At 40.9% G+C, this 26,811-nt stretch overlaps 1 protein-coding gene across 2 annotated transcripts; it reads left to right on the top strand.

Annotated features, from left to right (window-relative positions):
- rufy2 (RUN and FYVE domain containing 2) lies at positions 1 to 26,592 on the top strand (the record flags this gene model as incomplete). Of its 2 annotated transcripts, XM_080729553.1 has the most annotated exons (19): positions 1 to 530; positions 4,824 to 4,997; positions 5,370 to 5,487; positions 9,246 to 9,347; positions 9,772 to 9,895; positions 10,238 to 10,302; positions 10,527 to 10,592; positions 11,322 to 11,391; positions 11,564 to 11,665; positions 14,762 to 14,878; positions 15,439 to 15,531; positions 15,814 to 15,888; positions 16,005 to 16,102; positions 21,989 to 22,108; positions 22,702 to 22,831; positions 24,227 to 24,321; positions 25,379 to 25,427; positions 25,552 to 25,632; positions 25,934 to 26,592. In XM_080729553.1, exons 1-19 carry the CDS (start codon positions 242 to 244, stop codon positions 26,075 to 26,077), a joined length of 2,112 nt encoding a protein of 703 aa, XP_080585679.1. In that variant the 5' UTR covers positions 1 to 241. The 2 variants fall into 2 exon arrangements, with proteins under 2 accessions (XP_080585679.1, XP_080585680.1); XM_080729554.1 differs by lacking the exons at positions 21,989 to 22,108; positions 22,702 to 22,831; positions 24,227 to 24,321; ... (1 more) ...; positions 25,552 to 25,632; positions 25,934 to 26,592 and adding an exon at positions 18,563 to 18,671.
- Between the last annotated feature and the right edge of the window lie 219 nt (positions 26,593 to 26,811).

The raw sequence follows: 26,811 nt of genomic DNA on the forward strand, positions 1-26,811 counted from the left end.
AGATGCTGCCAGCTCGTTAGCATGTAGCCGATTTCCACTTTTATCTTTTGCTGTACAGCAGTTGTGTTCGTTCGTGGCATTGGATCCGACAGTGTTGCTCAGTGAGAGGTGGTGGGTCCCCCAGACATTTCTATGCTATGATCAGTCGCCTGTACCGGGGGGTGAGTGATCCATTGATGCTAGCTCGCTAACCGTATGCATCTGTAGTGTAGATACGGTAGTATAACAATAGAATTGAACAATGGCATCGCCCGCGGAACACGATCTGGCTTTAGCCGAAGCTGACGGCAACAAGGAGAAAGCTCAGGTGTTTGGGGTTCTGAGGATGCAGGAGGAGAGAGCCAGTGTTGTAGGAGATCATAAAGCTAGCTGCAGCAGCGCGTTGAGAGCATCGGATGGGCGATGGCAGGCTCCTATCTTTGCTTTGGCGAGGAAAGCATCCGAGACGTTCTCTGGTAGCATCCATGTCCTGCCCAGAGTACCAGAGCACAGATCACCATCCCTGGTGGAGGACGAGTGGACGGCCAAAGGTATGCATGTTTATCAGGAAATATTCAAGCAAAGTACAAATGCCTCAGTATTGCACTTAAGTACAGTACTTGAGTAAATGTACTTTACACCACTGGGTATATAGGCCTATGTTTATCACCATGGATGCAGCTTTGAAAAGCACCGTATACATCCCTAGTTCACAGTCCAATCCTGAATAATGTAACTACAAATGGAATAACAACGAGGAACACAACAGTGAACCCACTGACACTGATGAACTTGTTGTTGATTGAAAATACAGAAACAATAGCTGAGAGCAGTGCAGTGATATGTTTATTATGTCATTTCTTCCCTCTTGTTCAGGTCAGCTGACACTACTCGTTACATTGACTTGTGTTAGTGCTGACATATGCCTAAAAACCGAGAGAGCTGTAGGCTATATCTGTGTATTCGGCCAAGTACTGTATGTTCACATACAAGGAATTTGACATGCTTGTCTTATCTGTCCTGTCATCTCATTCTTATCATAGAGCAAATCGTGTACGTACTTTGTGCTTCTGTTGGGCTGGTACAAGAATTGTTCAAATAGTATTTCTGCTTGTGCTTTAAAATAATGTCTGTATTTCAGTTGTGCTGCTTTTAGTGACAAGGAATTGTTGTCCAATTATTGATTCTCAACCAATCAATTATTCAAATCAGGTTCAGGTTCAGCCTGCTATATCTATAATATCTCTTCTGTGATATTTCTGTGCTGGCCTGCGTTTTGTATTAGGATGCACTCTTAAAGTGAAGCTAATGCTTATAGCTGTGCCTATTTCTGACAATCAACAAGCAAGTCTATTAATATCACACATCATTGAGTGATTAATCACTCCATAGACTACTAGAGTATCTGTGCCAAGAGCCGCTCCTTAATCTTGTTGTCTACCAGTCATTCTTGTATATTTCACCCTCTGTCTCTGCTGATTCTAGTCATACTCCTAATAGGCTAAAGGACCAGATCTACTGTAGTTGTGCTATTGAAAGCAGCCGTGGCCCAATAGTTCAGTAAGCTATATTGTTTCCAGGCAACCATTGAGTATATGTTTAGCTAATGCTGTTGAGCAATGAAACAGAGCCACTTATAACAGTGGCTCTTCTCAAACGGTTTCATGTCATTGACTCCCAAATTAATCTGTTTGGCCATGTGTTGTGCAGACCCCCATCTGAAAATATGTTTTGCCAGGGATGCCTTCTAAAAGATTTGTGTTGTTAATAGGATCCCTAGCCAATAAGCCAAATATGCCGTTAATACATTATAATTGTCCTCTATAACTACAATGTAAAATTAAAAACACCTTAAATATTTTATTTATTCTAGAAATAGCTAATCTTTCACTCAATAAGGGTAACGCCGGTCACCAGTTGATGATGTCATTTGTCCATGTATGGTCTATCCCTAATATGGAATTTATGCAATGCATGTGAAAATAAAAAAACAACGTAATACTGCCTACGGTTAATATGAGCATCAAATCGATATTTTAAATGTTTCTTTTGCACATGCATTCCATAAATTCCATAGGTATAAACCACACATGGACAAATTACATCATCAATTTGCGACAGGCATTGCCCCTATTAAGTAAAAGATTAGCTATTTCTAGAATAAGTAGAATATTTAAGGTGTTTTTACAATTTACATTGTAGTTACAGTATTAGAGGACAATTGTAATGTATTAAGGCACATTTGGCTTATTAGCCAGGGATCCTTTTAAAATGTAAAAAGAAAAAAGTTTCAAATGTTTTAACAACGTTTTCAAGATTTACAAGTGAGCTTGTATATTGTCTATTTTCAAATAGCGATACATATATAGGCTATTCAAGGGTTAGTGGTTGAAAATATATCTATTGTTTTCTGGATACCCACTGGAACCCCCCCAACTACCCCTGGGGGTCCCTGACTCCCTGGACCCCACTTTAAGAACCACTGACTTAATCACTATTAAAACTGAATCCCTCAAATTGTACTGAACTGACCACTTAGTGTTCTTGCAAGTTTATGTGCCGATTGATCGGTGAGTGATCGCGATCGGCCGATAATGCCTCTTATCGGCTTTGATCAGTATCGGCTTTGCCTCTATTGGCTTTTGCCGATCTACAAGCTAGATCAGATATTTTCACAATATTTACCTGTGGGACTGAATGTAACCTCAGCTTCAACTCCTACAAGTTGAATTGGATACTAAAGGACCTCAGCCTGCAATCTCCTAGTGTTTATACTTAATATACAATGTCAATGTTTTGTAAGAAGAATCATTAAATATATAAATGCTGCTACAGTAACACAATAAATAGAAGAATTTATGGATTTGACGCTGTGATTGGGAATATCGGTATCGGCAGATATACTGATTACAGTTGATTGGTGATTGGTATCGGCCCCAAAAATCGCAATCAGAGCATCTCTAGTCATTTGTCATGATACTGGTTTGGAAGACATCTTGAACGGCAGATTGCCTGGCTTATTCAAGAGACCACCTGCTTCTGTAAGGATTACTGAATGTTCCATCCTCAGTATAGACAGTGCACAGCCCAATATCTAGTTAATGCACCCATGTGCCTTTGAGCAAGCACTTTCTGGTCATTTAACTATCTAACTAACTATTAACTTACACATCCATCGTGTAATGCTATGCTTTGGTGGTTATTAGCCAGCTTCTCTGCCAGCTTCTCTGCCTCTCTGCATGGAGGGAACATTAGCCAAAAATAGCATATGTTGTGAGCTTGTAAATACATGGCTATTGAAGGCTTTTTTGAAGTCGAGGCTATTTTTGGCAAAAAGATTTGCTGTAGAGGGGAAAAATTCTGTCCAATTCAGAGCCAACTGGGGTCCAATTTTCTAAGTCTCTAGACTGTAGAGGGTTTCTCAGCCAGAAGCATGAAGCTCCACATTGCTAGGCAACATTTCTGTATGAATTCACTTGAGGCTTGGTTACACATTGACCCATGGGTCCATATGTAATGTAGGCAAAGCAATCAAATCCTTGGGTGTAGTTGGACGATTATTTACTCTTAATTTAAGGCTAAGCATTAGGCTTAAGACTAAGGTTGTTGCCAAAAAATGGCGAATTGTTTAACCAGTTCTCATGTGAGACTAATATCATTAGATTGGCTAATATGTTTGCAACATTTGATCTGGCTAAAGGCCCATTCCCACTGGGCCAGATAACAGATACAAAAATCTCTTTCTCCAGATATATTTCCATTCAAGTGGATGGTAGATCTGTATCTACCATCCACTTGAATGGAAAAATATCTGGAGAAAGAGATTTTTTTTTATCTGTTATCTGGCCCAGTGGGAATGGGCCTTAAGTGACATAATACACGATCCCCTCTCTGGCCTTCCAGAGGAAAAGCAAATTGAAAAAAATAAAAAAATAAATAAAATAAATAATAATACATGGAACAAACACCATTAAGTAATGACAGGAAAGCAAACACAAGTCACCACAGTTGACCCATTAAGTCAATGAAGTTGACACAGCAGTCCAGAAAACCCGAAACCTTTGGAGTGCTAGGAAGTTCTCTTCTGGCAAAATCTTTAAAAGCAAAAAACTCTTAACTTCTTAATCCCTATTCTTAGTAAAGTCAAACTCTGCTCTATTATTGGTCCACTCTTTTTTCTGTCTACACATCAAAACTCTTTGCCAAAAAGAGACAAATGTTCGTTCTTAGCCGAATGTTTTCCTCCAAATAAGAGACGCTAGGGTTCATGTGTTTAACATTATAGAGTCTATCGTCTATAGACAATAGATGTGCATGACTGGATGTTAAAACAGAACTGGGTTACAACAACCCATCCATTGTGGCTTCTTGATTAACCAGCCTTCTTCAAGGCGTTACACACAATAGTCGTTTCTTTCAGTCACTCATCTGGTGTACTTGGATCTTTATTCTTAATGATTATAAGCAAGTACCAACGGATACAAAAACTGCCTCTTACCCACTAAAGTGGATGATAATATCTCAGCTACCGCAGAACATAAAAAATGACAAAACGAATGTCTGTAGCCTTGCTCAAACAGGGTCATAGTATTGTAGCATTTGGTGTGTGTGCGTGTCTGTGTGCATGCATTTCCCCCCAGCATGGAACCATGTGACCACAGAACAACAGCGTAAAACAATGTTGCCACCATGCATTCAACCTTCCCTTCTTTTTCCATGACTTATAACACTGAGTTGTGTCTGTCCAGTCACTCCAGTGTAAAGCATAGCTGTAATTTCATGTCATTGCCATAGTACTGCATGCATTATCTCTAAAAGTGTGTGTCTGTCTCTTTGTTGGTCAGCCCTTCGGGATCCTATGACCATGGAGCGAGCCAACCTGTTGAACATGGCCAAGCTCAGTATTAAAGGCCTCATAGAGTCTGCTCTGAGCTTTGGAAGAACACTGGATTCAGACTACCCTCCCTTGCAGCAGTTCTTTGTCGTCATGGAACACTGCCTCAAACACGGCCTCAGAGGTATTAGTGAGAGAGAGAGTGTGTGTGTGTGTGTGTGTGTGTGTGTGTGTGTGTGTGTGTGTGTGTGTGTGTGTGTGTGTGTGTGTGTGTGTGTGTGTGTGTGTGTGTGTGTGTGTGTGTGTGTGTGTGTGTGTGTGTGTGTGTGTGTGTGTGCGTGCGTGCGCGTGTGCGTGCGTGCGTGCGCGATAGTTACTGTAAGTGTGGGTACATTTTGTAATGACCTATAATGTGTGAGATACACTCAATGAACAGAACTAAAAGAGTTTTCTCCAATAGTGTCTTCTAATTGTTTTTCTTTGTCTTTTTGTGTGTGTGTGTGTGTGCGTGTGCGTGTGTGTGTGTGCGTGCGCGTGTGTGTGTGTGTGTTTCCAGTGAAGAAGTCCTTCCTGGGATTCAACAAGTCTCTCTGGGGTCCTCTGGAACTGGTGGAGAAACTGTGTCCTGAAGCAGCAGAGATATCAGCCTCTGTACGAGACCTGCCTGGGCTTAAGTAAGCAATTATACGCACGCACGCACGCACGCACGCACGCACGCACGCACGCACGCACGCACGCACGCACGCACGCACACACACACACACACACACACACACACACACACACACACACACACACACACACACACACTCTGCCAAGCTGTGTATGATACTGTACATACAAGCAATGACCAATCACACAGCTCATGCTGTCGCATGCATGACATCATGAAACAAAAGCACATCAGGCCAAAGCTTGAAGTGCCTGGGGAAGTAAAAGTGAAACATAAGTAGAGCATGAAATAGCCATAAAATATAACTCACTAGCCCTTACCCGTTCAAAGATATGAGCTCCAAAATGATGTGCAGTGTGTGGGTTATGGGATGTGCACTGTGCATACAGTATATGAGGGATGGAAAGTAACTTTAACTGGTGCTTGCATGATAATATGTAGGAGCATCAATGTAAGAAATACCCGTTTCGTTTAATGGCTACCCCCATTATCCATTTGACCAAATAAAACACAGACCAAGGGTGTCAAACTTATTTCAGGTCACAGGCCAGATTTACAGTATGTGGTCCAGACCTGTTGTGCATGGTTGAACGCCTGTACTGTATGTATCTCAAATGCACACGTGCTGTATGTACTCCCACATCTGTCAGTGCATTTGTGTTACCTGCTGTCTCAGTCTATGCCAGGGGTTTTCAAAGTGGGTGACGGGGCACCCTGGGGTGCCGCGGTGGCAGTCCAGGGGTGCCTCAAGATAATTTGATAATATTTGGAATTTATATGGACACTTAAACACATTTAGTATCATCTTAAACTTGAAGTTAAAGTTATTATCAGTCAGTTCTAACCAAAATGGCTATTATCTTAATTTTTTCCTCGCAACATAATCACTAAAATATGCCATAAATATAAGGTGCTGGGAGTGAAACTTATGAATATACTGTAGGGGTGCCTCGGATGAAAAATATATTTATAGGGGTGCCCTGAGCTAAAAAAGTTTGGGAACCACTGGTCTATGCTAATAACTGTCTCACTTTATAATGGAGAAGATTACTTTTATGATTGATATTACAGCCATCATAAAAGTCACGAAACAAATGTCTCTCAAGACATTCTTGAGAGAGAGAAAAACTATTCTATTTTTGTTTTCGGATCCCCCACATTAATTGATAATAAACAGTTTCAAAGTGAACATTAAGCAGACAAAAATCATGAATACTGTCCCTCCTGTAATACTACAAAATGTTTCACATTTTCTTTCTTATACATCATAATGGATTTAGCTTACATGGTGCAGTCCATTGAACAGTGTCACTCATTTGTAACTTGTTGCTTCGAGACACCTGCCATCTCTTGGCTTTAATTTAACCAGCTGTCACTTGTTAACATCAGGAAACTGGAACTGAGGAAAGTACCTAAGCCTGAACTACTTTCACTCTTTCTTCTGTCTCTGTAATTTGAGCTGACATGTTGTTATGGTTCCAATGTGAATAAAATAATTCTAACAGTACAAAAAGAGAATGAGGAAAAGAACACATTGCTTTAACTCCAGATGAAGGAGAGGTGAATAAAGCTGTTGGAAGGACAATCCAATCTCGTGTTGCGTTCACTCTACCTGCATCAAAACAACAGCATACAAGTCATTATCAATGGAAGCCAGCGACATGAAACTACAAACTCACACTCGACACTTCCTTCTGCGTGTTTGCTTTTTGGTCTTTGTGAATAAAAATGGCGCAGGTCAGATATGACAAATGACACATGTACAAAACCTATTACTGAAATATACAAAGAAGTGATTGACCAATAAACAATGTATTTATGACCAGGCAACATCCCTGTCATCCACAGCCGCAGGAATAATGTTCCACACATTTTTTGTAGATTATTTCAGGGTAGGATAGTATACAGATGAATGGAACAGATGCTAGGTATGTTTCTGATTATTCAAAGTAATTGCAATCAGGCAATTACAGTATGTAATAATTGTGACAGGCCTAACAGCCTGTGTTACCCTGTGTCAACTGCTCTCATAGAAAGAGGAACATAAACGCTGGAAAACAAGTAGATTCATAGTCTGTTTCCTCTGATCATGCTGAGTCAGACAGATATGTGGAAGGACTGGGTTTTATAAACCTTGAGCCTGGACTTAAATACATAGCTGCCATGCCAACATTAGGCTGTGAAAAATAGGGATATTTTCTGGGGTATAATTGCGACCGAAGGTCGCAGTTTAGTATGTGAAACGGCACATGCAGACTCTGTCTGTCTGGGCGTGTACACTTTTTTACGGTCTTATGGGTTTGTCGCTCTGACATCACTGTGATGTCAGGGGAAGTACTCTAACAGAATGATTTTGCCACTCTGACCTCACGCTCTGACATCACTGTGATGTCAGGGGAACCACACTAACAGAATCCCTTTTATCACTGTGGGGGCGAGGTCGCTTGTCGCCCTGAGGTGTCTTACTAGTGACTAGAGATACTGTGTACCGATTTGCGGGATTTTTGGACAAAATCTGTAGGAGTACTGTCCAAAAATGTGTGTTGAATTCATGAATTAGTGAATAAAACAGACATGCGGACACACGGACGGACGGACGGACGGACGGACGGACGGACGGACGGACGGACGGACAGGGTGCAAAAAATAGTCTTGGCCTTGCCTGTCGGCCTGTCAGAGACAATGAATAAATTAATACATGTCTATATTACGCAGTTACTATGAAAAGCTCCACCGGCTGTCAGTCAGTCAGTCAGTCTGTCTGTCTGTCACGTCATGTCACACTTTTGCCCTACTCATATCTCCGCCACTGTTGGCCCTACCAATGCCAAACTTTGCACACACAATCCTTGAATGGCAAATCAAACCTCCACCCCTCATTTCTCACATGGCTCTCTTCTAGCGCCACCATCAGGACGATTTTTGCAAAACACATTTTTGGACACTGCTCTTACAGATTTTGGCCTAAAATCACGCAAAGCGGTACACAGTATCTCTAATGTCATGTCATCAACATGGATCTGTCCTATTTCCCATATTCCCTCCTGATTGGCTACGATTGCCTTCTAAAGTTTGTGTATGCGACCTGGCGTCGCTTATCTCCCGATTAAGGAGTCTTACTGGTCAATATTAAGCCCATATCTAACAGGACTTCATATTGGAATGCCCATACAGTATATGGAGGCCATATACCACACTAACAGAATCATACTGTATATGGCCAAGACAGATGGCCAAGACAGCCCATTTCTGTGTGGCTGGTTCTACAGACAGGGATCTCTATGTATGGGCATAAAAGGGATTGTATGTATGATGTCAGATGTCATAGACATCATAGGACTTTCACATAACGAATAACTGAGTAAGCATGTTTGGGCTCTCACAGCATATCTCCATATACAGTACATGGATCTCCATGGGTACCAGGAGTCTCCATAATGGGTAACTGGTCCAATATACATCACTGGCCAGATGGCAAAGACATGGCATGACCTTACCCTTTAGGGCGAGGTCGCTTGTCACCCTGAGGCATCTTACTAGTGGCCTACCCTCAGCACCCCCACCCACATATAACCCTACACTACAGATAAATGGAATAAATACAAGGATGTGATTGTGAAATGAAAATGACCTTTAATTAGTTTTAAATTAATAGCTCATAGTAAAATAAATCACAAAAAAGTCATAAATGAAGATGTGAAGATGATGTTTTATTTTGTATTTTTATTGCTTAACCGTATTTGTGTTTCTGTTTTCCAGGACTCCATTGGGCAGGGCAAGGGCGTGGCTACGTTTGGCTCTCATGCAGAAACGGTTGGCAGACTATTTACGACTGCTCATCACCAGGAAAGACCTGCTCAGGTACAGACTGTACCTCTTAGCCACATATACGTACACGTTATTTTACTTTTTTTTTTACTGATTTTCCATTTGAACTTTAAAAATCGTACCTTATCTTCCCACCTTAAAGCTCTGGAAGCTTGTAAGGCACTGTCTGTTCTTTTAATAAAAGTTCGTATGGTTAAAATATTTCATAAATATAATAGATTTTGAGGGTTAGGGTTTTATCTATTTATCTATCTATTTTGGCAGTTTATGCAACTTAAATGTGTTGAATTCTGTATTTTAAAAAGGGACAGTCCCTATCGGGATTGATAACTTGGACACAAATTGGAATGATAAATGCATTACATGCATCATTTTACAGTACACGCACAGAGGCAAAACATCAAACAACACCAGTGCCAAACATACCTCTACAGCTTATGTTGATCTCTGCCCACAGTGATTTCTATGAGAGCTCAGCCGTAATGCTAGAGGAGGAAGGAGCCGTGATCGTTGGCCTGCTGGTGGGACTAAACGTCATTGATGCCAACCTCTGTGTCAAAGGTGAAGACCTGGATACGCAGGTAAGAGGCCAGCGCACACAATAAGTTCTATATACGCTTACTGTACATATACCTACAGTATATCGTCACTGTCGGGCAGAAACCTTGTATCTCCAAGTTTCAAATGTGTACATATTTTCGCAAAGCAAAGTCCTGCTTCATCATACAAGGCCGTCGCACAAAAGTAGTGAAAACAGCAGATCTACAAGCACACAACGCCGCGCGGTGCGAGGCGTTGTGTGCTTGTAGATCGGCTGTTTTCACTAGTTTAAATCATTTTTAAAATGATAAATACAAAACAAACGGTTTTGGACATACAAGGTTTCCACTCGACAACGACGATATGTTTTTGGTGTTTCTAAGGTTGGAGTGATTGACTTCTCCATGTACCTGAAGAATGATATAGATGACTACAGGAGTGAGGAGAGGTATACTCTCTGTCTTTACTTACTATCTTACTCTGAATTCCTCAGTCTCCAGCCCTGTCTCTTTCTTTATGCCTCAAAGTCTTTTTTATCCTTGCTGTTTCTCGCTCCATCTCACTGTTTCTTCTCCATCTTCAACCCTCCTCTTACCTCGTCCTGTCTCTGTGCTGTTGCAATGTCTCTTCAGTTAGCAGAGATGTCTGTGTTTTCTCTCTCTATGCCAACAGGAATAGCCAGATAGCATCCATCTTAGACCAGAAGAACTACGTAGAGGAACTGAACAGACAGCTCAAGTAAGACATAGCGTTTTCTGCTGTGTTTCTAATGTGTTCTTCCTAGGATGCTAATAGCATTTAATTCAGCTTGTTAGCTTGCACTGTACATGTTCGATGCTGTCCATTCAGGTAGTCTTTAAATTGATTGATCTCACTTGTAACCAATCAGTCCGTTCCAGAAGTCCATACCCTGCACACCTGTCCATACAACACATTAAGTCATTGCATGAGTTTAGATTGTGTCACTACTTTAGATTGTGTCACTATATCAGATCAGATGGGGGATATTATGCCAAGGGTTTGAAACGTGGCCAATAACCCATGCAATCTCATGCCCCCACACACTGTGTAGTTATGGCACCAGTATGCTTGTTCAGGTTGGTTCAGGTTCAGGTTTATTGTCACACATATCCATACAAGTACAGATACAATGAAATGCTTGTGCCAGGAGCACTCTCAGTCTTATTACACAAAGACATGGTCACATGCATACCATGCAGGCCACACAAAACAAGTTCCAACAACCACAATACCATACAGTGTAACAGTGTACATGGGGACCATCAACCAATTAGCAGAAGCACGCTCTGCATGGTTTTGATGATGGTTCTGATGGGGAAATCTGAATTGTTGTTTAAAAGATTTAAAAAGATTTAAAAGAAAGTTTCTCTCTCTCTCTCTCTCTCTCTCTCTCTCTCTCTCTCTCCCCCCCTCCCTCCCTCCTATCCTCTCCCTTTATACACCCAGCTCCACAGTCCATGGCCTCCAGGGCAGAGTGGACTCTTTGGAGAGGTCTAATTCTAAACTCATAGAGGAGGTGAGACTGATACTTTCTATTCTTACAATGTATAAAATATATTCTGGTTGACAGCATATACGGAACACTCCTTGTTTATGGAAACATTGTCTCTCTCCGTGTGTGTGTGTGTGTGTGTGTGTGTGTGTGTGTGCGTGTGCGTGTGCGTGTGCGTGTGCGTGTGCGTGTGCAGTTAGCCATTGCCAAAAACAACATCATTAAGCTACAAGAAGAAAACCAACAACTGAGGAGTGAAAACAGCCTCATTTTACTGAAGACACAACAACATTTCGAGGTCTGTAGTTATGTACACACACACACACGCACACATTTAGTCTCATGCGTTACACGCATGTACGTACACACACACATGCACATGCACCCACACACTCACGCTCGGCTACTAAAAATAAACAAGCGTGGTGTTTTGAAGCTGGCAGCTAGCACAGCGCAGCCAACATCAAAGCAAGGCCTGGAGTATGAGAATATGTGACTGAACTCACACTCCTACATCTTACCCCAAGTACCAAATCCAGACACCAAATCGTACCAAATCCAGACATCTGCAACCAAATTACTTTGAAGGAAAATGCAGCAATATATTTGAATTGGATATAATGTATAGCACAAGGGTCTTCAACAGGGTCTCCGGGACCCCTAGGGGGTCCTCAGAGTTACTACAGGGGGTCCACCAAATCTTTGTGTGATAGAAACCTTTTTTCTCCTTTTTTATATTAACCACTTGAAACCTAGCGTCCATATTCTGCGAACTTTAGCCAAAAATAGCAGATCTACAAGCTCACAACGCCTCGCAGCGTGAGGCGTTGTGAGCTTGTAGATCGGCTTTTTTTTAGCAAAGAGCTTTGTTGTAGAGGGGAAAAAGAGCAGACTAAGTACACAGTGAAAGGTCAAGTTCATTACGTTTTGACGGTTCAAGTGGTTAAATATCTGAAAACACAAATTGACTTGAATCCAAAATACACTGATGATTGCGGTCAAACGATGAAACTATGGAATCTCTGAAATGGTTGTGGGGGTCCCTGCTTCATCTCTCCCTCAACTAAGGGGTCCTTGGCCTGAAAATGTTGAAGACCCCTGGTATAGCATCACAAATAACCAAATGTTATACTTGTCTGAACATTTGCGATTTATGTAGTGATGGAGTTATCAGAAAGGTACGTTTCTGCATGAGGAAACCATACCTTTATGCTTGAGTTCATAATATCCTTGAATTCGGTGAATAAACAATTCTGAACTGATGCTGAACATGTAATTATTTAACCTTTTTCAACTCATGTATGGTTTCTAATAGAGACAAAAACAATATGGTGTTAGGGGAAATTATAGTACTGTATAGGTAGCACTGTTTAGTTTACATTCACTTTCAGTAGAGACGTTTAACAGTGTAACATCATCCAACTTTCTTTGGACTGAGTATGGACTGAAAGTCACAATGAATAAAGTTTTCCTCAGGCTGGCTCGACAATCCTAAACTATAACGCCTGGTTGCTAATGCTTAAGGATTCCAAAGAAAGTGAGATGCAATCTTTGGGTAAAATCGTTTGACATTTTCAACATACTGTAGGTGAGGTGGCAGCTTTAATTATGTTGCCTTGTCACGCCATCCTGTGCATCTTAAGGCAGCTCTTCACCGCACAGATATGGCCACAATTTGCTGTCGGAAAGCATCGATTTACTGTTGTACGATTTGCCGTTGTAGTTTGCTGGCATTAGTTTGCCAACTAATGCCAGCAGACTACAACAGACTGAGTTTGAGGCCATTGGAAGTAGTATGTTTGGTGTGGAGACTCTCTAGGTTCGATGCGGGGTTCCAGATGGACCATCACAGGTCCATATCGTTCCATGTGTACACTCTCAGAGTTATGGAGGTCCTTGAAACTAAAATATTTGAAAACCACTGTAATACATTAACTGGTAAGCCCTACCTTTCCTGGCAGAAGATCCTTTCTCTACACCGAGGTGCCTTCAGAAAGTCAGAGAATTGTCACAGATGATATACTTATGTGGACAGAGACTCCAGTAAAGCTCCTCTCAAAGTCTAAGAAGATCAAGCACATCACAAAGATGCCTCCTTTATCAACATGGGATTTGTTACTGGGAATAAAACGTTGATTGTGTGGAAGAAGGTTTCTGAACTAGAGATAATCTTCAGTGCTAGAGAGAACAAGTGTTACAAAATGCAGTTTGGGTACTTGGCTGTGATCTGCAAAATGAGTGAGGATGCTTCTCAGTGGCCCACTGGCCTACAGTCAAGACTGGTCACCTTCTCGCATGCACAGCTGACCGAGGAGCATCCAATCAAAGATCTGTGAGAACTAATCCAAAGGGTTCTTCTGATAACCCTTCAGGCTTCTGTGGAGTAGAGGGTTCTTTGTTAATAAGAGCACCATGTGCATGGGTAGCCATGGAAATGACAGTGTACCTTGATGAACAGAAGAGGGAGCACACAGAAACAAAAGGTAGTACAGGAGGAGGTCAGGATGAGGAGGAGAAAGGTTCATACCAAAATAAGTGCACGCCTGGCATTGCAGATTAATTTGAAGTTGAAGCGGAAGCCACTGACAGGATCTCTGTGCTTGCCAAATCACATGCCCAAGCTGAAAAAGATAAAGAACAAGAGCTAAAGAAATATAGCAGACATTGAAAAGAAAATCAATTAAATTAAGAAAGCTTTGAGGATATAGCCTTGCCATGGCAGTACATATGCATGTGTGTGCGTGCGTGCGTGTGCGTTCGCTCGCTCGCTCATTCTCATTCACAGTCCCACACAGAATTTGTAATATCAGAGAACAATGGGATTTAACGGTAAAATCAAGTCAATGGGAGTGTTCTTAACAGCATTTTGTGTACAGTATGGTTACTAATACTATTTAGACTTTATGTATATTCTTAAACAGTGTACTGTTTACAAGTATGTTTTATGTTTTATTCCGTCTAACAGCTATTGAAGCAAAGTGGACTGTGTTCACTAGTTCACTTTTCTAGTTCCCTATTGAATTGTACTTGAACAACCTTTCTGTTACTGTAGGGGTTGATGGCATAAACTACAGTTAATAATGAAGAAGAAGAAGAAATTTCAATACAATGCTGTGCATTGAACTTGTTTGGTATTAATTAATTTCCTAGCTACAAACTTCTGCCAATTATTTGGAAACACAGTGGCAAACAGTAGAACGAATGCAACAAACAAATGCATCTTAATAGTTGAGTTTCAGAAGCACTTTTTACCACCATTTACATCATATATATCTAGCTATCTATTTGTTCTCAGATGGTCTGAGGAAGCTGCAGAGAAGTCTGGAAATAAGTAGAGTAAAGTTGTTGTTTTCTTTGTTGTTTTTTTTTACCTCTACTGTCCTGTTTTCTGTAGGTAAGCCAGGGAGACGTTACAGTGGAAAGAGACACCTACAAACAGTCTCGTCAGGGACTGGATGAGATGTACAATGAGGCACGAAGACAACTGAAGGAGGAATGTCAGCTAAGACAGGTGTGTGTGTGTGTGTGTGTGTGTGTGTGTGTGTGTGTGTGTGTGTGTGTGTGTGTGTGTGTGTGTGTGTGTGTGTGTGTGTGTGTGTGTGTGTGTGTGTGTGTGTGTGTGTGTGTGACACATTGTGAGGAACATTTTCATGGTTGTTTTTCAGTTATTAGGCTTGCAATTAGGAAAAGATTAATATTGTTAAGATTTAGAATTAGGAATTTAAAGGTTAGGTTTAGGCGTTGGGGTCAGAGTTGGGCCTGATTTAAAGTTGCACGCCAGTGTCATGTACCTAAAAAACTGTCGATCTACAAGCTCACAATGCATTTCAGCGTGACCAGTTGTGTGTTTGTAGATCAAATTTTGTTTTGTTTTGCTTAAGGTCAGGGTCAAAAATGTCAAGGCACTCACGTACAGACCGTGTGTGTGTGTGTGTGTGTGTGTGTGTGTGTGTGTGTGTGTGTGTGTGTGTGTGTGTGTGTGTGTGTGTGTGTGTGTGTGTGTGTGTGTGTGTGTGTGTGTGTGTGTGTGTGTGTGTGTGTGTGTGTGTGTGTGTGTGTGTGTGTTCTCAGGACGTGGAGAATGAGCTGGTGGTCCAGGTGTCCATGAAACAGGAGATGGAGCTGGCCATGAAACTTCTTGAGAAGGACATCCATGAAAAACAGGTGGATATACTTTCATCCCTCCATCCACTTTCTCTCTCTCTTTTTCCCCCCTCTCTCTCTCTCTCTCTCTCTCTCTCTGCCTTCCTGGCCATGGTTACAGGAGACCACCTCCTCTATCATAATTCATTTGACGGTGGTGTCATTTGGAGAAAATCCCACCTCAACTATCTTTAGTTACCGTTTTAATTTATTAATACCAGTGTTATGTGTCAAGGCCTTGTCGAGATAAACGCTGCCTGTTTATCCTGATGACCTTATAAAACAAATTCTTCCCCTGAACAGGACACACTGATCGGACTTAGACATCAACTGGATGAGGTCAAGGCCATCAACGTAGAGATGTACCAGAAAATGCAGGTAAACACAGACACACCTTTATCCTTGTGTACAGTACATAGAAATGCATTTATACACACAGTCATGCATACGCCTGTAAAGACTCAAGAGATTCATCATGATAATTCTTGTTTCAGTCATCTGATGATGGGATGAAGCATAAGAATGATATGATCAGCCGCCTGGAGGAGAAGACGAATCAGATTAATGCCACCATGAAGCTGCTGGAACAGAGGTGAGATGCAACACCTGTTTCACTTAATATTGAAAACAAGACAATCGTGTTCTTCCATGTCTTTCTTCAGTCTCATGGTCTCTCTGCTGTTTGCAAAACACTGTGTGGTTTTGTGCTCCCATAGTCCTGCGAAGTCAATCTACAATCGGAGTAATTTCAGCAGTGGTCATTAGTCATTAGTTGCAGTTAAGCTGCAGTTTAAAAAAAACAGCATATACATGCATATTTTCTTAGTTTAACAGATACAAAAAAGAAAACACAACATCCAAAAATGCATCGTTGCAAGACAAATGTTAATTTTACTTACATGGGTCCAGTCATTTGTTTGTGGCCCCAAGCTTCCAAATGCCCATATAGTCAAGCCTTTGTTCTCTAGACCTTGGTTCAATAGTTTTTTTAATCGCTGATGAGAGACGGAAGGAAAACATGTGAAAATAATTATTTGAATGAAATGTTTACATTTCATTACTATTTCCTATTAAACATTATTCTTTAGAAGCAATGACATATAGAGACAAAAGTGTCAGTACACTGTATTTGTTTGGTGAGTTAAAAAAGGCCTATTGGACAACAAAACATGAAGCACAAGCAGTCAGTCCAAATGTGATCATGCGATTCTTTTGTATCTGTGTTAAAGTATATGATTGTTGTCGGGTGGAAACCTTGTCCAAAACCATTCATTTTTTATTATTGTTGTTTCAAATAATGAAATCCGATCTACAAGCTAAAGTACACATCACATCGGGCATGTTGTGAGCTTGTATTTTCACTACTTTTGTACGACACTCTTGTATGATAAAGTAGGCCAGTCATTTAAGGAAACATAAAAAGGTGAAATGTGAAGATATAAGGTCTATAAGGTATATATTCTGCCCGACGGCAATGATATGAGCGTTGAACAAACATGATCTACAGCTCACCATTCCGACACTTAAACTGTATGCCATGTCTGATAAATGAAGTACTGGTTGTTACAAATATTGTCCTGCATGTCAAGCATCCTCTGTTACTATAGTAGTAACAATGCACCAACCATTGTAGAGTCTTTCTGTGCTGATTGGTTGATGCTGTGTGATGCCCCCTCCTCCAGCTTTATCATGACCCAATCAACATGTTTCACACCTGCCTGTCCCCTTTCCCATTGGTTTAAATCTGTTCCATCCTGTTTGTGATTGGTTGTGAATGCTTTTTTGCTGCTCTAGAGGTTTATGTACTGTAAGCCACTCGGACACACAGACCCCGGTTCCTCTTGTCATTTTTTAGATTGCCTATTTTGGCCTAATTAGAGCGGCAAGTAACTTCTTTATTTCTTTCTTTATTATTTGATTAACCTATGCAATAGATTTAGCCTATAAATGCCGGTAAAATAAGGTAATAAATGCTAAATTATAGTTTCAATTAATAGCATATTTTGTTTTAAATGTGTCGATCAAAGAATCAATTTTAGTAATAATTTTACCCCTAGTCTTCATCGTATGAGTCACAAGGCTACATGATGATAACAGAAGAGGCAGTAATAATGACGCTAATGCACTTTTGTCTTGCATACCCTTATGAATGGAGCCGTGAGCGTCAGAATTTGTATCACCCCCTATGATGACACTACCAACAACAGCATTCAAATAGATTGAATTGACTATTATGTACTGGTTAATTTAGCCCGACTGAGCTTAATGTTTTAACACAGCAAGAGATCATAATCCAGCTGTGAAGACGAGTCCAATCTCATGTTGAGAGACCACATAATGGTTTGATGTACTTAATGACTCTTTCCTCCACTTCTTCCTCCATGTCTTCACATTGCTGCTACACTCATAATGTTCCTGTGTGTTCACGCCACGGTTAACCACTTGAACCCCAGTATCCATATTCTGGAGGGAACATTCACAAATAGCAGAACAACAAGCTTGTAGAAGGGCTATTTTTGGCGAACACATTTGGTATGGAGGGGAAAAGCGGTCCAAGTACATTTGTAACTCGGGTCTGTTTCACCAAGAACAGAGGGTTTAAGTGGTTAAATTAGGCTTCGAAGACCTCATTAGCGATGGGAGTGCGTGTTAATGCTGTCAATTAACACCGCTGTGACTGTGATGTCCAAAGTCTCATAAAAGTGTCAAGTATAACCGGGGTCTCTTGAACACTGATATATTGACATCCTTTCTTCCTTCCTTCTGTTCCCCTCTTTCTTGCCATCTATCCATCCATCCATGCATCATCCATCCATCCATCCATCTAACTCCCTCCATACCTCCCTCATTTTAATTTGGATTATATTTGTGTGTGCGTGTGTTTGTGTGCGCGTGTGTGTGTGTGTGTGTGTGTGTGTGTGTGTGTGTGTGTGTGTGTGTGTGTGTGTGTGTGTGTGTGTGTGTGTGTGTGTGTGTGTGTGTGTGTGTGTGTGTGTGTGTGTGTGTGTGTGTGTGTGTGTGTGTGCGCGCGTGCGCGTGTGTGTGTGTGTAGTGATCAAGACCTACTGAGTCAGACAAGAACACTAGCCATGTCGTTTGTTAAGTGTGCCAGCTCGGACACAGAGCACCAGTACAAGCTAGTCAAGGACATCTCTTTCTAGCACGCACACTCGCGCACACACACACACACACACACACACACACACACACACACACACACACACACACACACACACACACACACACAGAGTTGCCTATTATTTAATGTCTAAACGGATAATTTCAAATGTAATTTGTGTCTTTTCATGCAATATTAGTTGTCCAAGAACCAGGTAAAACCAGAATGTGTGATAAATTTAATTTATAACAGTTCTTGGCCAAAGCACCTCCAAACCTGAAATGTATCATTGTTGCCCCGTGACACTCCTTGGCAGCAATTATTGGACAAAGATCTGTCTGGATAATTTTAATTTGTAATTGAGTTCCCATTTGATTTTGGGGAAATTACATACTGTATGTCATTAGTCTGGGATCACTTCACTTTACGGGTTTGTAACCGGTCTGGAGCGGAAACCACAAAACGTCATGTTGTAGTACTCAAAGGACTACAATTTGCCGGAAAGATCAAACCGGATTCAGTTTTAACCCAAAATATTCCCCTGCGCTCAAGGACATACTTTTGGGGCCTACCTAATAAACTCCTTGATGCAGAGTAGTTTTGCTTTTGAAAAAATCGTTTGGTATATGTATCTTTTAGTCCAACTTTTAGCGACTGGCAAGACTACACAAGGCTACTCGAGCATTTTAATAGGGATTGGGGAAACAAACGGGGGAAACCAAATCAAAGCGACGCCGCTTCTTCTAGTGGTTTCCGCGCTCTAGGCAGAAACCAAACGGCCTGTTGTGAACGAACACCAGGCTTTCCCCCAGAAAGCCTGGTAGGCGAGGTTAGTATCTCATATGTTTGTTTATTTATTTATGTATTTATTTTTTGCTAAGACACACTCACTGCTACACTATCCTTGCATTGCCAGTAGTCTCTTCATATGCAGTACCACTAACATGCAAGTAGAGTACTGTTTTTTGTCTCAGAGATGTAATATTAGCTTTTTTATTATCGTTGTCAAGTCGAGTTAGAATTCAAATCAAATCAGATTTACTTTACAGTACACATAATTAGGAAGAGTTTGGTCCTTATTGTTGTCAGTGCCAGCAAAATGTCAGCACCAACGACTGGCTGAGTAACACGATATTCAATGCAAGCGGAACTCCCCAAACTAATTCTATCCATGCCTCTCACTGGTTACTACACCAAAAAGGTATGAGAAGCAGAGTCACCAGCTACAGTAGCTACAGTATATCCTATATATTCAATGGGAAGTGTAATTGTGCAATCTGTATTGTCTGCAAGGCGTTGCATAGTTGCACGGCACGTGTTTCACTTCTTAACCACATGAACCCTAGCGTCCTTATTCTGGACATGTCATAGTAGGTGACCATTCTGTAAACTTGAAGAACGTTGGGTGAAAATCGGGTCTAAAATAGCAGATCTACAAGATCTAAAGGCATCGAGTTGTGAGCTTGTAGATCTGCTAGTTGATGTACAACAAAGCGAGGGTATATACATGATAAATCGCTATAATGACACTGTCCTCTCCTTATTCAGCATACTTGTAAGTTGTAAGTTGAGATAACGTTTAGTCACATTTTGCGTATGTAAAACACTCAGTAGTGGACTGACACAGATATAGATATAGAATATGGAATACTAGCTTGTGTGTAAAATGAGTCATGCCTCGTTTCAGTTTCACTACTTGAATGATTTATCCAATCAAGCCTATTCAAAAATATCAAAATCTTATCTACAAGCTTGTAGATCTGCTATTTGCGGAAACCTTTTAAGAACCTCTGCCAAAATGACATGCCCAAAAGAGGGATGCTTTGTTGAAAGTGGCTTAAAATTGGGAAAAATCAGGTGCATAATTGCCGATATCAATAAATAATGGCCAATATATCGACCGGACAAACTTGCTTGATTTGTAGTCTCTTGTCATAACCAGTGTACAGTGTGATAGAACGGGAAGTGACTCTCTGTCTGCTCATTCTAACTCTATATGGTCTCACGTACTGTAACTCCCCACCTAGAAGAAGAATGACAACCGTTTAAAAACCACTACTTCTGTCTTTTACCACTATGACCAATAAAGGTAGATGTTTTGAAAGTGCTGTTTGTGGTATGAGTCTGTCACATTGTTGTGTTGATGTAATGTCAGGTGGACAATGGGATATGACAAGACATTGAACCCTTAATACTTGTAAAATAGATTAGTTAGTAGATTAAATAGTTAGTAGTTAGTAACTAGTTATACAGTATGTGATCTAGTTATTCCTCTCATCTTAATTATGCGAGGGATGGGTTCTGGGTTGACAGCTGAATATTCTCAAAATCTGGTACCCTGTGAATCAGCTGTACATTGCTGGTCAATAGCCTTCATAATTCTGTTCAGTTGAAAATGGTATCCCACATCAGTGGCACATCAGTATTTGAGATTAGGTTGATTGCATTTCATTATATCTTTAATAAGATACTTGTATGTAGTATTAGTTCGACACCATTTGTATTGTGTATATTATAAGTGAGTCTACTACTGTGGGTTGGCTGTGTTCTTCAAGTTGGCACACTTTTTTATTGTCTGGCTGAGGAACCCTCCTCTTTCCTCCATTCAGTTCCTGGACCACTCCTCTTCTCCCTTTCTGGTTTGGGAACTCCATTGCTTCAGTAGCTTTTTTATTGACACCATTTATTTGCTCCTCATTGCTGCACCCCTCTCAACATAGTCTCCCCTTCCTGCATTCCTGTTTTCCTTCTTAAACAGCCTTTCTGTTCGCATCATGTTTTCTGCCTCACTGTTCTCTTTCACATGCCAGTGCCATCTTAAAGACCCCCAAATTGATATATATTTGGCCATGGACCACCCCATCTTAAAATATGTTGGACCGCCATAATTAAATGATTCTATATATTTTTTAAGCATTCAAAATTGTTCATAGTTTCTCTAGTTTTTTCATGAATAGGAAATCTACTTGCTCTGAACTTGTAGCTCGCCTATTGTTTGAATAGGCAAAGCATAAAATAGGGTTAAAGTGGTAAAAACTGATTTTGATTCTATATGAACACTTTGAGAACCAAATGCTCCATGCTGCATCTCCCTCGCATAGTCCACGTTGAGCGGTGCAAACTACTACCACATCCTTCCTTCCACTTCTCCCTTCCCCTCCCGTCTTCAACACTTATCTTCCTCCTCCTTTCCCCTCTTCACTCCTTCCATGCCTATCTGCCCTCCCCACACTTTCATCTACCCCACCCACCTTCCCTCTCTCCCTCCATTCCTCCCACCCCTCTCCCTCCCTCCATCCTTCTCCCCACCAATTTTTTCTCTCCATGGTCCTGAGTTTGTCCCTGGTTATAACGGTGCAGATTACAGGAGGCGGAGAAGCACCGCAGCTCGGCCGAGGAGGGAGCCAGACGCTTCAAAATGGACTTTGCCAACAAGGCCGACAGCCTGCAGAGGCAGATCACACAGAGAGAGAGACAACTGTAAGCAAAGAACACACACACACACACACACACACACACACACACACACACACACACAAACACTTCCTGGATAATAAAACACAAATAAATGTAAAAGGTAATGAATTCCTCCCAGGATTCTCATCATTCTCATGAATTCTGATATTGTCGCTGTCAGATGGAAACCTTGTATGTCGAAAATGGTTACGTACGAACCAATGGAAATGAAAAAAAGAACCAATGGATGCAATAGTTGTTATTTAGTCACAAGCTCGTGTTAATGCTTTTCATTGGTTCAATATTTGGTTCAATATTTAAAACCCACAGAGACACTAAACCACTTTCACATTCATAAAACAGACACACACACACAATCTAAAATAGCAGATCTACAAGCACAGTGCGTCTCATCGTGGCATTTTGTGCTTGTAGATCTGCTATTTATGTTACTTTAATGTGACACTGTAGTATGACAAAGTAGGGCCTTAATGAATGAAAAACAAAAAAACAAAAGAAAGTTCAAATGTGGAGATACAAGGTTTCTGCCCGACAGCAACAACATGTGATGTTCATGCCGCCGCGGTTTTGTGTTTCTGCTATTGTTTCTCCTGTAGCCAACAGCTGGAGACAGACCTGAAGATAGAAAAGGAATGGCGGCAGACACTACAGAGCGACCTGGAAAGAGAGAGAGACACCGTGGCACAGCTCAGTGCAGAGGCACTGCAGATCAATGGACTGAAGAAGGTGAGGAGAGAGTGTCCCCACAAGCATAGTAGACTTTGAGAAATAGATTAGAATTAAGGCTGGGCAATATATCGAAAATGTGTCGATATCAAGGTATCAACATGCAAGGTATACATATCAACGAATACGGCTTGAAATGAGGTATTGGTGTATGTGTCAAATTAATTAACAGACACACTGACACTATCATAGTATGCATGCATGTAGCACAGGCAAAAAAGCAGTCCATCTGTAACCAGGTGTGCCAACCTAACCCTTCTATGTGTACTGTGCAGTGTGCATGCATGGATATGCTATTCATTATCTGGGTTAGGCAGGCAGTGGACCTAAAGCAGAAAAACATTAAAAGCTATATAATGCAATATTGTTTTTACTAATATCGCGAGCAATATCAATATCGAGGTATTCAACAACGTTATCGAATATCGAAGGTTTTCCTAATATCGCCCAGCCTTATTAGGAATGTAAACAAAGACACGTGTGACCGGAAGTGGAGTGCTAAAGTAGAGTGAACGGCTGACATCCGGTCTCTACAAGTGGAAGCAGGCCGATAGGCTCCCAGATTGGGCATTTAGAGGTTAGGTTAGAGAAATGCCTGATGTATGTAGTTGTGCACCGGTGTTGTGCACTGCTGTTAAGCACCAGCGCACAACTACTATTATACAACAGGTAGTCTGGCTCTCAATGGAAAACAGGCTCTCCAACCGTGCATATAACGAGCACAGATGCACAGTCACTCATCAAGTAAAAAAATCAGCTGTGTTGGTCACGAAAGACCGCAAGCGCTCCTCTCTCCCCACACTATGCTAGGCGGCTAGGCAGCCTAGGCTAGCGGTTTTCATGTGACGTTCAGGGACAGAGTAGCTAAATGTGGCATTAAAAAATTACAAATTCCTATCGAATATCTTAATTACAATGAAATTAAGTTGACATGTTTTTTTTTTAAGGGCAACAGTTGTATAATTGCAATATTACACTCAAGGGTGATGCTCGGCGGAACTCGCCTACGGCTCGTTCCTGACCGCATCACTGTCGTGCAAATAATTCAGTTATCCCACACCCTCTTGTGTAATATTGCTTAACTACTACTACTGCTACTACTACTAGTAGTAGTAGTAGTAGTACTACAGTATAATTTTGGGTTCATGGTTAGGGTTAAAAATGGCAACAACACAAAAAAAGGAAAAGGGTTAGGCCGTCCCAAAATGTTGATGTCACAAGTATAGTAATACAAACGTGTGTGTGTGTGTGTGTGTGTGTGTGTGTGTGTGTGTGTGTGTGTGTGTGTGTGTGTGTGTGTGTGTGTGTGTGTGTGTGTGTGTGTGTGTGTGTGTGTGTGTGTGTGTGTGTGTGTGTGTGTGTGTGTGTGTGTGTGTGTGTGTGTGTGTTGTCCAGGAGTTCCATCGTCTCCAGGATGAGAACATTCAGCTGAAGAGCATCTGTGAAGACCAGGAAAAAGCACTGGAGGAGCTAGGCTCCAAACTCAGCGAGTAAATATCCATTCACAACACAAAGTATAGAAGGTGTGGTTGCTATAGGCAACCAGACTATTATTCTTGTCCATTTCTATTTCACCTATAGTAAACCTTTTTTCTGTAAAACTTTTATTTCACCTATAGTAAACCTTTTTTCCGTAAACTTTTATTTCACCTAGAGTAAACCTTTTTTCTATTAACTTTTTTGTAACCCCAAAAGTCCATTGAGTAAAATGGACTATAATTGTTGACTTTTTCTGTCCCCTTTCTGATTGGACAATATCATGTCCAATCAGACAGGATTGGTCATGCTTCACGTGACATCACAATATGTAATATAAATGGTAAGACGGAATTCATTTCCCAGCCGATTCCTGGTGACTTATACTTGCAATTCCCCAGATTTGCACCTTTCTAGTTGTTTACTAGACCAGTTGTAATCATCTGGTCAGATCATATACTGTATGTAACCCATGAGGTGTGATGGCCTTAGAGGAGCCACGCTATGATTTAAACTTACTTCAAAGTACTTTATTTTACTTTCAGCACTTCATTTGTGCAGTGGTTAAAAGACAACATACTGTACATTCACAATACATACTGTAGAGGTCACTATAAAAAAAAACTATTAACAATCACTACATTTAAAACTGAAATCCATATTTGTTGTCCTCTGCTATTTGAGAGCCCTTCTTTACTGTCTGTTTCAGTTCAGACAGGTCACTGAAGTTGCACATGTATCAGCTGAGATCGTAGAAGCTGACACTCATTCACCAATATCACATTAAGACAAGTCAATGCTGTGGTCCTTTTTTAGTAAGACAGCTTACAGTCTCACTCCGCTAATCATTCAAGCTAAAGTTGCATTAGCAGAGATCACTGCAAATTCTTTCCACCACCCCAACCCCCTCTGGCCACTATTATTATTTGTACACAGAGCTGAGCCTCTTGTATCTACTGCAACTGTAACCATCGGTTTGCAATACAGTAAATGGTCCTAAATCGTTTGACGCAAGTATGTTTGATTGAAGTGTAAGGTGTTAAATATTTATTTTACTCCCATCTCCATTAGATCCAAAATGAAGATTGAAGACATCAAAGAAGCCAACAAAGCTCTTCAGGTAAAGCAATATACTTATGTACAAGATATCCATATCAGGGACACTATTAGACATTGAATATGGTTTCATGAGTTATTGTTTCAGGTATGGCTGAAGACATTAAAATATTGTATTATTGTTTCAGGGGGGACAGGTTTGGCTGAAGGACAAGGAAGCCAGTAACTGTAAGCTGTGTGAAAAGGAATTCTCCATCTCTAGGCGAAAGGTCTGTTGAAATGATGATTCAAAACATTACTAGTAATTTCTAGTCTATTCAGACTAGGATGTAAACAAAGTGTCGGCCCGACAATGGCCAAAATGATTATTTTATCATTATTTTACGCTTTTTGTGGTCATTTTTTAATAGAAACACATGTATGAAGCTTATTTTTTTATAAAATATTTTCTAAACATTATTTTTATTTTAGCATCCGTTTTTCAAGAAAAAGTTGACTATACCTGTAGCTTCTTTAACATAACACATGAGCATGTGTAATGGATGCTGACCATGTATGTCTGTCCCACAGCACCACTGTAGGAACTGCGGCGAGATCTTCTGCAACAGCTGCTCTGACAACGAGCTCCCGCTGCCCGCCTCGCCCAAACCAGTCCGAGTCTGTGACACCTGCCACGCCCTGCTCCTCCAACGATGCTCCTCCAATCCCACGTGAGAACAGCTTGTTAAAAACAAAAAAACAGCCTCCAGTTTTATTACACCAATTAAAAGCGTTGACTTGTCTCTTAAGTTCCACCCCCTCCTCCATGGCTGAAGCTAAAGTGAGATCATACCCAGATGCAATACAAAACTGAAGTCCTGTCCATCTCAAGTGTTGGTAAGGTGTGCATCACGTGCATAGAGAAAGAGGAGTCCTGATTGGACTAATCCAGGGGATCATGGTTCTTCAACAGGGGGTCCAGGACCCCTAGTAGGACCTCAGAGTTACTTCAGATGTGCTGCCAAATCTTTGTGTGATAGGAACTTTATTTTTATTTCTTTATTTTTTTTATATTTTTTTTATACATGAACCACTTGAACCCTTGCTTCCCTATTCTGGGAGGAACATTTGCCAAAAATGGCAGATCTACAAGCTCACAACGTATTGTGTTGTGACATGTGAGCTTGTAGACCAGTTATTTTCAATGTAGACAGACGGGAAAGGGCAGATGAAGTAAAGAGCCAAAGGTCATGTTTACTGAGTGGTTAAATGTCTAAAAGCACACATGAACATGAATCCAACATATTAATAGAAAAGATCATGTATAAACAATGAATATGAAGTCTACGAAGCTGTCCATGAAATATATGAAAAGGTTTAATCTGCAACACAACTTTATACAATATGTGGTGGGGGTCCCTGCTTCATCTTTCTCTCTCAGCTAGGGGGTCATTGGCCTGAGAAAATAA

This window comes from Nannobrachium achirus (assembly GCF_963921795.1).
Source record: "Nannobrachium achirus genome assembly, chromosome: 7".
NCBI classification, from domain to species: Eukaryota; Metazoa; Chordata; class Actinopteri; order Myctophiformes; family Myctophidae; genus Nannobrachium; species Nannobrachium achirus.